General features: G+C 53.7%; 2 protein-coding genes across 2 annotated transcripts in view; one reads left to right on the top strand and one right to left on the bottom strand.

Moving 5' to 3' along the window:
* Positions 1-14,993, top strand: part of LOC311188230 (class I histocompatibility antigen, Gogo-OKO alpha chain-like) — a gene marked incomplete at both ends in the record, with an annotated part of 867,329 nt that overhangs the window by 136,797 nt on the left and 715,539 nt on the right. The gene's annotated exons all lie outside the window — the stretch shown is intronic.
* PPP1R18 (protein phosphatase 1 regulatory subunit 18) lies at positions 6,816-14,022 on the bottom strand (the record flags this gene model as incomplete). The annotated part of the gene is made up of 2 exons (XM_084228713.1): positions 6,816-7,070; positions 12,430-14,022. The coding sequence occupies 2 exons, from the start codon at positions 14,020-14,022 to the stop codon at positions 6,816-6,818; spliced, it is 1,848 nt and encodes a 615-aa protein (XP_084084839.1).

Genomic DNA, 14,993 nt, shown 5'->3' with positions numbered 1-14,993 from the left:
GATGGTCAGTGCTTCACTCATTCATTCAACAAGTGCTAAGCGCCTAACACGTGCTGGGCCAATGTTAGTCTCTGGGTATATGACAAAGAACAAATCAGACAAAAATCTCTTACCGATTTACACTGAGTTGAAGGAGGAAGACAAGATACTTTAGTTATATGGAGTCAAAAATAAGGCAGAAGATGGGGAGGGGGATTCTACTTCATATGGAAAGATCAGGCCCTTGCTTATTAAGGATTAGCCCTTGCTGGTTAGGAAAGATCTTTGAGAGGATGGTACCTGCAGCAGGAGTGAAAGGATAGTCATAAGTGAGGGTCTCCAGCAGCAAGAAACTTGGCATAAGGAAAAAACAAAGATGTCCCCTTTTTTTGGTACTGTTTTAACTGATGACTGCAGCCAAAGACCGTTACAGGTGGTGTTCCCTGGAGAGAGGTGCTGGTGGGCATAGATAGACCCAGGGAAAATTCCAACAAAGTATTGGTGGGGGTGGAGACTGGGATAAGAAATATAAGGCAGGGTGGCTCCCTTGGTGGCGCAAGGGGTTCAGCACAGCACTGTGAAGCTATCCGCAGCCTCTGCAGCACAGGCTGTCCAGGGAGCTACCCACATGGCGCAGCAGATCTATTCCAACTGCCCACTGCTCCCCTTGTTACAGGGCAGGGAGAGGTGCACCCCAGACCCCCAAAAACCTGCCTGCTCTAAATGGGTTCTGCCATCTGCCGCATCAACACAAAACATATAAGACTTTAATGGGAAGGAACTTTAATACAATTAGGAAACAATACAAAAAAGGCAAAGAATATAGTTTCTAAATCAAGCACCCAATGTTACCCGTCCCCTCGTGGGTAAAAGTCCGCCCAAGCAGGATTGACCCAGAGCAAGACCCCAAAGCCTGTCACAAGTCTAAAGCATCTTCCAGTGGGGACCCACAGAAAAGTATCAGAAATAACCAGACAAGTCTGGAAGGAAAGGAGCAAAATCAAAACCAAGACAAAAATCGCCATGGTCACCTCCCCATGGGTCTCTCCACCCAAATCTGTGTCACCCAGTCCACAACCAAAAGGCAAGCGCGATTTCTTCACATGTCTCTCCATTCCATGTGCCTCCTCCAGGTCTCCTCTGGCTCCATCCGGCTTCCTTCCTTCCTCAGTCTCCTCTGCAGCTTCTTCTCTCCCTGCTCAGCTTCACCCTCCTTTTGGGTGGGGCAGGAAACCTGGAACCTCCCCCTTTCCTGGGGACCACCCTGTTATACCCTCAGCAATATATTTTCAGTCAATTTGCCTGTTCTGTTCCCGCTCTGTCTCTGGTGAATCCTCTCACCCCCCCACACCTCTGGCCTGCACCCCAGCTCTTGTATGCATAAATAAATAAATAAATAAATAAATAAATAAATAAACTATTAAAAAAAAAAAAGAAATATAAGGGGCCTCCCTGGTGGCGCAAGGGGTTAATCAATGCACTATGAAGCAATCTGAAGCCTCTGCAGCATGAGTTCAATTCCCAGCTGGCCAGGGAGCAACCCACATGGCGAGGCAGACCTCTCCTGTCTCACCCGCTGCTCCCCTCAGCAGTGTATTTCAGTCAGTCTGCCTGTTCTGTTCCCCGCTCTGCCTCTGGTGAATCCTCTCACCCCCTGCATCTCTGGCCTATTTGCAGGTCTTGTATGCATAAATAAATAAGTCTTTTAAAAAAATATATATATAAGAGGGCCTCCCCGGTGGCGCAGCGGTTGAGCGCTGGGTTGCGAAGCTGCCCGTGGCCTCTGCGGCGCCGGTTCGATCCCCGGCTGCTCCCCGGCCACTGGAGGAGGGTCCCAAATGGCGCGCAGACCTCTCCTGCCTGCCGCCCGCTGCTCCCCTCAGCAGTGTACTTCGGTCCTTCTGCCTGCTCTGCTCCCCGCTCTGGCTCTGGTGAATTCTCTCACCCTCCCGCGCTTCTGACTGTACCCAGTGCATGTATAAACAAAACAAACAAACAAACAAATAAATAAAATAAAAAAAACATGCCTCTATAAATATATATATATATATATATATATATATATATATATATATATATATGAGGCTGCAGAAGCAACCCCCAGCTTTTAACTCTCCTGTAGTCCTGCCTGTGCTGTCCCTGAAGCTGCCTACTTAACCCTAACTTGCCCTGGGACTCACCAGGATTCAGCTTCTGGGATTTCAGCGTTTTTGTATCTTCAGCGATTCAGAGGTTAGTGATTTCTGCCCCCACCATGCTGATCTTCCAGAAAGCTGTTGTGGGCCTCTGAAGGACGTGGAGAGGCCTCCAGCAGCCAACCTCAGAGAGGAAAAGTTCAGAGACTTTGCACGTAGCCAAGTGACTGAAACTGTTCCGTTTTGCTGCTGTTACATCCTGGCAGGGAAGGCAAAGAGACGGAACCTGGGGACTCACTGAGCTGTGAATGTGGCCATTTGTTGGGTGGTTTGGCCACTGCAGCTGCTGTTTTGTCTCTTGTCTGGTGCTCCACTGGGGCATCTTGGCAGCACCATGAGCATCTCCTGTTGTGTCTTCTGTTGTCTTCATGAGTTGGATCCCAGCCTATAGTCTGGCTGCCAAGTGCTCCATGTCCTCAGTGGTGGGAAGAAGCCATCTTGGGAGCATTTGTGTTTAGGACTTTAAAACACTGGACACTGCTTGTGTGTGGTAAGCAGCCATTTTTGGCCTCAGTAACTCTTTGTTTTTCCCTGATTTGTTAAATAAATCCCATTATTGTTCTCTGATCCTGAGTAGTCTTGTAATTGCATGTGCACGTGAAGAACTCACACAGAGACTGGTAAACTATTTGGGCCTTCTCCTTGGCCTATTTTAGTGCCCCTTGCTACCCTGTATCACTGTTGCAAAGTTATTTAAAACATCATCAGAGGAAGGATGTGCCAACTGTTTCCTGCATTTTTGCCAACAGCTTGGGAAGTTCACTGGTGGTTGCAATATTTGAAAATAAGCAGAGGGCCTCTTTGGTGGCCTGTGGGTTAAGTCTTAGCACTTCCATCTTTGGCCAGGGAACTAACCCACATGGCACAGCAGACCTCTCTCTTGCCTGCTGCTCCCCTTAGCAGTGTATTTCAGTAAACCCACCTGTTTTGCTCCCCACTGTCTCTCACACTCCCCACCCTCCACTTCTCTGGCCTACACCCCAGTTCTTCTATGCAAAAATAAATAAATAAAAATAAGCAGAACTTGCCCCTTGACTCTTGGGCAATCTGACCTCTATTTGACTCTGCTTCATATTTTTATGATATATTAATCAGTGTTGGAAAATGTTATTACAATTAACAGCCACGGGTAGTTCCATATCACTGACTTCTTGGATGAGTAATCTTCTGTTTCTGAGATGGACTGTGGACACCTCAAGGGCTTCCTCCCTTGGCCTTCCCAACTTGAAGCTGATTAGGACCTAATTAGCTACTAATGTGAGCGTTGTTTCCCTTCACCCATACCCTCTGTGCATTGGCTCACTTTATTGACAACTTGCTAGAAAATTAAAAACCTTCGATATGTGTTTAAGATTAATTTGTCTAACACACTTTTGGGTTTTAGTAAAGGAGAGTCTCCTCCTACTGAGCTGAGATAAACATATAGTGGCAAGCAGGCAGGCAGGCTGAGGGGCTGGCAAGGCAGGGCTGGCATCTTTGTGCTTTCTTTCTGGCTTCTCTCTCTGATGATCTCCCTCTTAATCTCCTGTAGTCTTCCCTTGTCTCAGAGTGACACTGCCCTTCTAGGCCCAGGTGTCCATAATCATAGGAGTGCGTGCCCAACGCTCACAACCCTTGACCCCAGGCATCCACACTAATGGTGGAAGGGCCTATAAAAAGCCTGGTAATTTCCTTTATGCTACAGTCATACAATACTTGCTGTTTGCATTGCAGTTTCTGGATACTGGAATCCTTCAAATCATAATGTCCTCTGCTTCTAATTAAAAAAAAAAAAGCTATCCATTTATTCATTCATTCTAGAAATAATTGTATGTGTGTGCTAGGTGCCAGGAATAGTGATACTGCAGTAAACCCAGTGCTGTGGAAGCAAGGCATGGGGCAGTTTCTCAATTGATTTGGGAGACAGGTAAAGGAGAGTCCTGTAGCCCTCAGTGGCTTTCTCAGACTTTTAAAAAAAAATTTATACAAGAACTGGGGTACAGGCCAGAGGCGCAGGAGAGTGAGAGAATTCACCAGAGACAGCGTGGGGAGCAGAACAGGCAGATGGACGGAAAACACTGCTGAGGGAGCAGTGGGCAAGACAGGAGAGGTCTACCGTGCCATGTGGGTATCTCCCTGGCTGGCTGGGAATCGAACCCACACTGCAGAGTCTGTGGACACATCCACATTGCTGCAGTCAACCCGCTGTGCCACCAGGAAGTCCCTTTTTCAGGCTTTTAATGATTTTTCTACACCATTTGTGATGAGGCAACCAGATGCAGGGCAGACGGGACTGAGGGGCCAGGAATCTTTACTCTTTCTCTTTGTGCTCTCTGGCATTCCCTCGTAGCCCTTCTGCTTCCCTTGTTCTCTGTGTGATGCTGCCTTTATATCCTCAGTCTCTTGGCTCAGGTGTGCACTTACACATGCCCACACCATACTTTAGGTGTCCACCATCAATCGCACGAACCCCGAGCCCAGGCTCCCAAGTGCCTCTTACATTCAAGGCTGCAGGTGATAGCCACAGAGGCCAGTGGCACAAAAGGCTGACCACCCCTTACTCTACCCTGAGCCAATGTGATCTGCCCTCTAGGAACTTGCAGTCTGCCAGATGCCTCAAGTGCCCTTCCTTTCTAGTCCTTCCTCACTGAGGCTCTTCAAGAAACTAGTACAGGGCTCCCAGAGCCCTTCCTGCATGTGAGTGCTGAGTCCCTGCTCCATCTCTATCATTTCTCTTCCCACAGCCATGGCTACTTCCTCTCCATGGCTGATAGGAAGCTGGAGGAGGCTTGGAATGAGGAACCCAGAGGCTCCCCAACTGCACATTTTTTCCCTGAAAGAAGGAGAAGCAGCTGAATAGTCAGAGAAAGCTCCATTTTATTATGGAAAGTTGTTTTTTTTTTTTTTTTAAAAAACAGGCAATTGATAAAGAAGGAAAAAATGGGGGACAATTGAGATGCCTTCCTTAGGCATCCTATACCTTTGCTATTTGATTCAATAGTAAATTACTAGGGAAAACAGAATTAAATAACTCTGGTAGGGTATGGAGTTCAAATTCCCAGCCTTCCCTCTTGGGGAAAGCCGAGGCATAGTAATACTGAGCAAAATTGGAAGAAATTACACCCCTAGTCACTCAAATGAAGTGACTGTGGGGGGCAGGGGAGAGGATTTCACATGGACACAGCAAGTAGGCATGACTTGTAAACCTGGGACTTTGGCAGATGAGGCTGGGAGCTGATGCGGTTTGTAAACGAGACTGTGGTCAAGGGAAGAGGTGGGAACTGTAAACAAAGGGGCAGTGACCTAAGGAACAGGAGGGAGAAAGTGCCTGGAAATGGAGTGAGGCCCAGGCCTCCCAGGGAGATAGGTGCTTAAATCCTGACAGCACGCAGGGGGTTTAGGGGGTCAAGGGTGACTATAAGGAGAGTGCACCCTGCCTACGGGGATGGAAGGGGTGCTCCATTGCTGCCCCCCCCCACCATGAGCTCTGTGCTCCTCCCCAGGATGTGGTGCTCACTCTTGGAAACCACTAGCATGGTGGATACATTAGCATGCCCGCACCACTCATAACACGGACCTCGGGGAAGGGTGGAAACTGGGTGATTGGCTCTGCCCCCCAGAAATAGGATGAGGAAAGTAAGTTGGAAGATATTGGTTGCCCTTCCCTGCCAGGCTCATTTTCAGGGTCTGTCTGCTCTGAATCTTCTGGGTTCTGAGACCTTCAGTTCTGGGAAGGAGGAAGGTAGAGCCCTGTGTTGGAAGACGGTCACCTGCGGCAGGACTCATCTGTGGGAGAGAAAACAATAATACAGAGAGCATGAGCGTGAGCCTCTGCGCCCCTTCCCCACCCCTCAGTCACGCCAGTAGGCACATAGGAAGTCCTACCATGCCTTCCACTTCTTTTTTTATCTTTTACAGATTTATTTATTTATGCATGCAAGAACTGGGGTACAGGCCAGAGGCACAGGGGGTGAGAGGATTCACCAGAGACAGAGTGGGGAGCAGAACAGGTGGAGCTACTGAAATACACTGCTGAGGGGAGCAGTGGGCGAGTCAGGAGAAGTCTGCTGCGCCATGTGGGTAGCTCCCTGGCCGGCCAGGGAATGAACTTATGCCACAGCGGCTGGCGATAGCTTGATAGCGCTGTCTTTAATCCCTGCATCACCAGGGAGGCCCCAATCTTCCACTTCTTGAGCATAGGTTACTACCAGTAAGAGCAGCCACCGCTCACTCAGCGTGTACTCTGTGCCTATTCCTACAATTTGTTTACTTTCAATAGCCCCAGGAGAGGCTAAGTAATTTGATGTCCAGTCATGGTTCCAAGAACTTTACAAAAATTACTTAACCCTCTGAACAACTTCCAAGAGGTGGTTATTATGAACCCAATTTCATAAATAGTAAACTGAGGCCACGGTCAGGTGATTGCCCTCAGGTCACACCACAAGCCACAAGATAGAGTTCAAACTCAGGCCTGAATCTGACCCAAATCCTGTGTTTTTAACCACACTAGAGTGCTAGAAAGAATTCTGGTTTTGAAATCTGGAGCCCCAGAAGCTCCAGTTGCAGCATCTGTTAAAGGAGCCAGTTGGGCTGGAGTTCCTGCAAGCCCCTTCCAAGCAGCAACGGCGAAGCCACCCTCCCTCCTGCCTGCAGTGCCTGCTCTCAACACCAGGGGACGCCCTCGAGCCGGTGGCGACTCCACTCACCCACTAGCAGGGCTTTGGTGCGCAGCCCGCTCTGCAGCTCCCGCTGCAGCAGAAGCAGCTCCTCCTCGTCCTCTTCGTCGTCGGGTTGGGCCGCGGCGGGGCTGGGGGCACTGGGGCCCTCAGGCTCTGGACCCAGTTCTTCCAGAACGGAACTTTCGGAGGGGTATTGGTACGTGGTCTCCAGGGCTGTCTCGCTGAAGGAGATCTTGAGCTGAGGGTGGGAGAAAAAGGAGGCAGCAAGATCAGCCAGGGAAAGCCCGCAGGGCGCAGGTGAGAGGTAGAGGGTGAGGGAGCTGGGATCGGGACACTCCAGTGGCTGTGTCTGCCCGTCTACTCCGGGACCAGGTTATTATTATTTTTTTTTAAGATTTTATTTATTTTTGGGCCTCCCTAGCGGCGCAAGGGGTTAAGACGCAACCTATGAAGCTATCTGCAGGCTCTGCAGCACGAGTTCAATCCCCCGGCCGGCCAGGGAGCTACCCATATGGCGCAGCAGACCTCTCCTGTCTCGCCAGCAGTGTATTTCGGTCAGTCCGTCTGTTCTGTTCCCCACTCTGTCTCTGGTGAATCCTCACCCCCCCCCAACACCTCTGGCCTGTACCCCAGCTCTTGTATGCATAAATAAATAAAATCTTTTTAAAATTTATTTATCTTTTAAGATTTATTTAAAAAAATTTATTTATTTATACAAGCACTGGGTACAGTCAGAAGCGCAGGAGGGTGAAAGAATTCACCAGAGCCAGAGTGGGGAGCAGAACAGGCAGAAGGACCGAAGTACACTGCTGAGGGGAGCAGCGTGTGGCAGGAGAGGTCTGCATACCATGTGGGACCCTCGCCAGCTGCCGGGGATCAAACCAGCACTGCAGAGGCTGCGGGCAGCTTCGCAGCCCAGTGCTCAACCACTGGGCCACCAGGGGAGGCCCAAGATTTATTTATTTTTAAAAAAGATTTTATTTTTTTAAAGATTTGTTTGTTTAAAAAAATATTTTATTTATTTATTTAAGGTTTATTTATTTATGCATACAAGAGCTGGGGTGCAGGCCAGAGGTGTGTGGGGGGTGGTAAGAGGATTCACCAGAGACAGAGCGGGGAATAGAACAGGCAGATTGTCTGAAGTACACTGCTGAAGGGAGCAGCGGGAGAGTCAGGAGACGTCTGATGCACCATGTGGGTTGTTCCCTGACTGGCCAGGGATCGAACTCATGCTAGAGAGGCTGTGGACAGCTTCACAGTGTGGTGCTTAACCCCTTGTGCCACCAGGGAGGCTCCAATTTTATTTATTTTTGCGTAGAACTGGGGTGCAGGCCAGAGGTGCGGGGTGGGGACGGTGTGAGGATTCATCAGAGACAGAGCAGGGAACAGAACAGGCAGATCCACCAAAATACACTGTTAAGGGGAGAAGCTGGTCAAACAGGAGAGGTCTGCTGTGCCATATGGGTTACTCCCTGGCTGGGATCAAACTCAGGCCTTCACCGTGGTAGCGCTGAGACTTAACCCCTAGGCTACCAAGGAGGCCCCAGTTTGCTTTCCTACACTGCCTCTCCAGTCCCAGATTTTCCCTCTTCAATCATATTTCAAAAACATCAGACTGAGCTTTGGCAGGGGTGGGAGTGATAGAAGACAGTAATATAGGGCCAAGTGGGACTCCTTAATGTGGGAGGCAGAGAGTAAAAAGAAATTGTAATATAAGGAGATAAGTCCTATCACTAGAACTGAGACTTTGGATGCCCTGCTGGCAATCAAGCAGGAAAGCTACCCAGAGGCGGGGAGATTTGAGATGACTGGAGAGTTTCAGGCAGAAGTAAGGGCAATCTAGGGCTTCCTTGGTAGACTAGAGGTTAAGTCTTAGTGCTTTCACTGCTTCAGCCTGAGTTTGAGCCCCAGCCAGGGAGCTACCCACATGGCGTAGCAGACCTCTCCTGTCTTGCCCACTGCTCCCCTCAGCAGTGTATTTCAGTAGATCCGCCTGTTCTGCTTCCCGCTCTGTCTCTGGTGAATCCTCTCACCGCCCCCACCTCTGGCCTACACCCCAGTTCTTCTACGCAAAAATTAAAAAAAAAAAAAAGAAGTAAGGGCAATCACATTGGAATTCAAGCCCTCCAGCCAGCTGCTGTTCCTAGGAAACCCAGAACCCTGGACAACAACCCTCGGGGCTCCCATCGCTCCTCTCTTGCAGCTGCAGAGGACCATGGCAAACAGGTCTAGCGTGTAAGGGGGGCAGGGAGTGACCCAACAGAAAGGTTCAGAGGAAATGAGACTCTCCCCCAACACACAGTAGAGAAGACGAGCAACTGGGGAGGTGACAGGGGCAGAGAGGAAAGTCCATGCAAACACAGGGTGGGGGTGGAGAGTGCACCAAGGGATGAGCATAGATGAGGCAGAGACCAAGAGGAGATCTGCAGGGGCCAGAAAATCCTTCATTAACAAATGGTCTCTAGGCAGGCAAGCCCCAGCTGTCCTGGCTGCCTTTCTGCCTGTCCCCTTTGCTCTCCTAAGCAGCTCATGGAGAAAAGGCAGAGTGGGATTATCTCTCGGAGCCAAAGTGATTAAGGAGACAAAGGGAGGATTCCATATGAACTACTTGGAAAGGTCCAGATGATCTAGTTGGGCCTTCCCTGGCTTCGTGAGTGTCCAAGTGGACTGGAGTGTGAAAAGAGAAAAGCCAGGAGGGTGGCTGGACAGGTGTCGCTGACACCTAGTTCCCATGGGAAGCTGGAACTTAGTGACTATCACTTCCTGACTCCAAACACTGCTGCCATCTCACTTGGAGCAAAAGCCAGAGTCTGACCAAGGCCTATAGGGTGCTCCCAAAGTGCCACTCCTCCCTCACTTTTCTGGCATCCTCCCCCACTCCAGCGCACTGGCCACGCCGGTTCCTCCAGGAGTGCTGCCACCTCAGGGCCTTTGCACTGGCTGTTCCCTCTGCCTGAAACACCCTTTCCCCAAATATCCCTGTGGCCCCTGCTACTGGATCATGCTCTTATAAAGTTGTCATACAGGCTCCCTCTGCCTCCTGGCCCTTCTGGATCTGCTTATAACTGTTCGAATTTTTTCCCCACAATCACTAGCCACCTTCTAACCTACCAGAGAATTTATTTATTTGTTATCCTTGTGTCTGCGGCCAAAAGTTGCTACACCAGACCAAGTGAGGGTTCACCCAGACCTTAGATGAGGTGCCAACAGGGACCAACACCGGGCAACAATGTGGGGCAGGGAAGAGCTGAGTTGTTCATTCTCGACCCCCAGTGGATCTGTGGATCGGCTGGGGGAATCAGCAGCCAGACCCCTTATATCCCACTTCTCACACTTCTGTAACTGACACTCACCCAAGCTTCTGGGAACTCACTTCAGTTTGCTGTTTTTCTCTCTCCTTTTGGGATGTGAAGCTCTGTAGTTTATTATCCACTCTGAACAAGGATTCATTTTGTTTGTACTCAATTCAGGTTTGTCTCTGTCCCCCAAACCAAATCTCTCCTCACCTCCCCCCCAACCTACCCCAACTTCTGACTGGGCTCCTCAGGAATGCGCAGTCTGCATGGGGGGTGGGGGTGGTTTGGAGGGGGTGTGACTCACTGGCTCTTCTCTCATCAGCTATATAAGGTCACAAGGGGGCCAGAGAGAGGAGGGGCCAATCTTCCAGCCAGAGGGGCCTCAGGGGAACAGCACCAGCCACAGCCCAGCCCTGGGATTCTCTCCTGATGGCAGGGCCACATTTGATGGAATTAGCTGGCAAACAGGAGTTATTTAGGGAAAGCAGGGGGAGGGGAGCCCTCCCATCCTGAGCCAGTGGTTGGGACAGGGCTGGCCAGCCAGATGAGCTGGCTGCTGAGCAGGGAGAAAGCCTGAGGGGGCGGAGGGGCAGGTGTCTGGGTGTAGAGAACTCTGTGCTGCTTTCCCCCATCCCCACCCCAGAGAGGCCCGCTTCCTTATTCTCTCACCACATCCTGAGCAGTTCTGGCAGGCCCATGGCCCAGCGTTCCCCACTCACACCAGCCTTCCGGCCCCCACCCCAGGCTTCCTGTTTGGGCGATCTGCTTCTGGCTCCCCTGGCTCCCTGACCTAGGTAGGTATAGTCACCATCACAGGTCCTGGCCTGCACTGGGACTTTAGGCTTTAGGCCTCAAAACTTCGGCCTCTCTCCTTTCCTTCCTCCCTAAAGGCATAAGGCAACCTCACTAGAAAGCGACTTTTCTGAACCCCTCCTCTGGTGGTTTCCTGCCCCAACGCCTTTGCGTCTGCCTAGGCAGGAGGGGAAGGGGCTCGGGATAGATCTCTGCACCATGGCTCAGGGACAGGAGCTTAAGCATCACATGAAGATGAACTGGGGGATCAAGTGACACCCAAGCTAATGATCTTTGGTACCTGTTGTTTCCCACTGACACTAAGAACAAGAAACCCAAATCCGAGCAGTCATACATGGGATGAGGACTGGAGACTAGACTGGGGAGATGTGGCAGTGCAGGGGCTGCTCTTCCACTTGCAAGCTGGGAACAGGTTGTTTTTGTAGGGAAGGGGCTGGGCCAGGGCCAGGGGGGAAGTAGCCTGGCTGCTCCCACTTCCCTGCAAGTCCTCTGACCCTTGGGCGGCCTCAGCCCCCACCCATGGTTCCCCCTTGGTTCCTAATCCAGTGGTTCTCCCTGCCAGGCCCTCTCAGCACAGAGTGTCCAAATTCACTTCTCTCTTTTTCTTCCCCAAGGGGAGGGAAAGGCCAGGGTCCTAGGAAGAGAGGGGAAAACCAAGTGCTGAGCCAGTTCTGGAGAGGGAGGGGAAGCCCGAGGTGGGGGTGGGGTGTGGGGGGGTGTTGTCGGCCAGGGAGTGAGGGGCCGGCATTTGGGAAGAGGAGAAGGCTTTGCTTGTCCCGAGAGAGAAGGGAGCACTGTGTAAAGCAGTGGCCCAGCTGGGGGTGTGCAACCCCAAGGTCACCCACTTCAAATGGCCTCTGTGTGCGCCTCTCCCATGGGGCAGACTGGGGTTCAAAAGCCTTCTCTCTACTCTGTGTCCAGCCCTGTTCCTTTCCCTCCCCCTTCTATCCTAGGATGGCCCGCCTCAGCTCTACCCCCCTCTTCCTTGGGACTGTGGGAGCTTCCTCCACTTACTTCTCCCTGCCATTTCTCCCTAGAACCCCAGGTTCCCCCTTCCACCTCTCTAGGTTTCCCATCCCAACATTCTCTCCCCTGAAGACTAAGCGCTTTCACCAGGGGACCCAGCCCTCAGATCCCAGGCTGTCGCCAGGGCTCAGGTCTCCCACCAGATGGGCTGGGCTGGGTCACAGACTCAAGAAAGGAAAGAAAGAAGACGGGGTGAATTCAGAGCCTGAGGGAAGGGAGAGTGAGCAGTCTGGGCACACCCCAGAGACACACCCAGGGACAGGCCTGGTAGCCAGCAGGACTGTGGGGCTTGGAAATGAATGGAGAGCTCCACGAAGGAAGGGTGTGTGTTCAGAGGAAGGGTGGTGGCAGAAATGAGCGAGAGAACAGAGGACGAGCATGGGGGCGAGTATAAAAAACAAGGACCGATTCCAGAGACCGAGGAGTGGACTTCCAAGACGTTTGGCTTGGCTGCTCCCCTACCTGTTTGTGGTGTCTCTCAGGGGACCCCTTCACAAGGCAGCTGCGGCTGAGGCGAAGGTAGCCCCCCACAACCAAGATCTCCTCAGCAGTCGGGTACCGCTTCTTCCCAGCCCCGGGGACTGCAGCATCCGCTGTGGCTGGAGTAGCTGGAGTGGCTGGGGTTGCAGGGGGCATGGACCTTCGGGGGTTGACTGTGAAGGTGTGTCCGCTGCGGCGTGGGGCCCCCACCCCTGGCCCTGCCTTCACCCCATAGAAGAGACGGCTCATGAGGGGATCCCCAGGGGACTGGGGGGCAGGTGGGGCTGGTGGGGGCTGGGGTTCCACTGCTTCCTCTTCCTGCAGTCTAGAGACTCCAGTCCCAGTGTCCTCTGGTGGAAGGGGGGAGGGCACAGAGCAGCGGTTCTGCAGGGCACCCAGAGGCCTGCCCTGAGCCCCCGCCTCCTTCTCAGGCTCCCCTTCCCCTACACCAAAAGGCCCCAGACACTTCTCAGTTGTCTCTGGAGGTTCTGGTTTCTGAGTTCGAGTTTCTATGTCCTTGGGTGTCCATTCTCGAACCTTCCCAGAGTGCAGGGTCCATTTCCACCCTTCTGTCGGCCTTAAGCCCCTCTCACCATCCTCCACAGTGCTGGGCCTCTGTTCAGCTGCCTCCGTTCTTCCAGGGCTGTGGTCTGGCATGTCCCTTGTCAGGGTTTCTGACGGCCCTGTAATCTCTGGAGAGGCCATCCTTGGAACTGGCCTCTCTTCTTTTCTCCCGCATTCCTCGGAGCAGTTTTTTCTTTCTTCTCCTGAATTTAGCCTCGACTCTGATGCCTCCAGTTGCAGCACGCTCTGTTCTTGGGACTCTCCAGAGTCAGGCCTCCATTTGTGGGCCTCTGTTAAGCCCAACTTCTGGTTGTCAGCCTCCGATGGGCTCAGTCTACTCGCCACCACCTCTTTTCTCCTGGGGCTTTGTTCTCTAGGTTCTGCCAGCTTTAGACTCCGCTCTGAAGTTTCTCCAGGGCTCAGCCTCCATTTCTGGGGCTCTGGCAGTCTGGAGTTCCTGTCGCCAGACTCTCCTGGACTCTGGTCCTGGGCCTCCAAAGTCCTGGGGCTCGACTCTCGAGCTCCCCCTACCCCCAGCCTCCTCTCTCTGGCCTCCCTGGGACCGAGCCACTCTTCTCTAGACTCTCTTCCCTTGGGGCTTTGATCCCGCGTCTCCCCAGGGCTGGGTCTTCGCTCACGAGCCTCCAAAGGTCCAGGCCTTCTCTCGGGAAGTGGCTCTTCACTCCGCTGCTGCTGCTGCTGCTGCTGCTGCTGTTGCTGCTGCTGCCGCTCCTGGCGAATGAATCTGTTCTGGTGCACTGGCCCGATGGCCTCCAGGAGCACCGTGGATTCATCTGGGTCTGGAGGTCCAGCCTCTGTAGTCCCAGGCACAGGGCTAGGCTCTCCAGGAGACAGACCAAGCTTGGCCCGTCTGCGCTCCAGGAGACCCCTTTTCCAGGCTGGCATCTGGGACAGCCGCTCCCGCTCCGCCTTCTCACGACCACGAAGGGCTGCCTCCTCCTGCCGGCGCCGAGCTAGCAGCTGTAACTTCCAGTCAGGGATAGTGGCCATGGCTGCCTGGAGGTAAGGGTGAGGAGCACTGGGGGTAGAGAACAGGAAGGGGAGGCTCCAGAGAGGCCCGGGGGTCAGACGGGGTGGGGGAAAGGAAGCGGAGGGCACGAGGTGGGCCACAGCAGAGGCGTGGGGGTGAGGACAGAAGGAGACAGGAGTGCAGAAAAGGGGGGAAGTGAGAACGCCAAGTTGGGGTGTGCGTGTCGGGGGTGGGGGTGCCGCGAGGTGAGAGGAAGAGTGGAGATTGAGTGCAGAGCGGCGGGAGTCAGACTTGGCAGCACCGGGTTAAAGGGCCACAGACAGCCCGCAGGATGTGAGATGAGAGAAGGGTGAACAGCGAAGTTGGCGGGAGGGAGAGGAGAGACGCGCGGCCCAGGGTGAGGGGGCACAGGGCTCAGGCGGGGTTACTCACGCCGTGGGGGTCAGGGGGTGCCGCCGTGGAGGAGGCAGAGGGACGCGGAGGGGTGCTGGGCTGGCGGGGAGGAAGGGTAGGAGGGAGACCTAGGGGAGCCGGGGCATCGGGGGGCAGCGGGGAGAGGGAGCTCGGCGGCGGCGGCGGGCATGTCTCGGCGCGGGCGGCTGCGGCCCCGGCTCCCCTTCCAGCTCCGCGCGGGCCACGCCCCTCCGGCCCCCGGGCCCCGCCGCTGCCCGGCACTCCGCCCCGAGGCGGGTCGGGGGAAATACCCTCCCCCCGGGACTTTCGGAACCCGGCGTCGGGGCTGCCAGCGCGTTCCCAGAACCCTGGCGTCACCCGCGGGGTCCCGTCCCCACCGCCGACCGCCCCCCCGGCTGCGCCCCGAGCCCGGGCGCGCGAGGACCCGCCGCGCCCCCTCTCCGCCCGCCCGCGCGGCGCCGGCCCCGGCCCCCGGAGCCCTGACAGCGCCGGCCACCACCCCCCCCGCCTCCCGCCGCAGACAGACAGTCTCAGCACAAAGAGGGGACAGCCGGGCCCGGCCGGGGAGGGAGCGCGG

Source organism: Talpa europaea (assembly GCF_964194135.1).
Source record: "Talpa europaea genome assembly, chromosome: 2".
NCBI lineage: Eukaryota > Metazoa > Chordata > Mammalia > Eulipotyphla > Talpidae > Talpa > Talpa europaea.
This window is presented reverse-complemented; position numbering and strand designations above follow the sequence as displayed.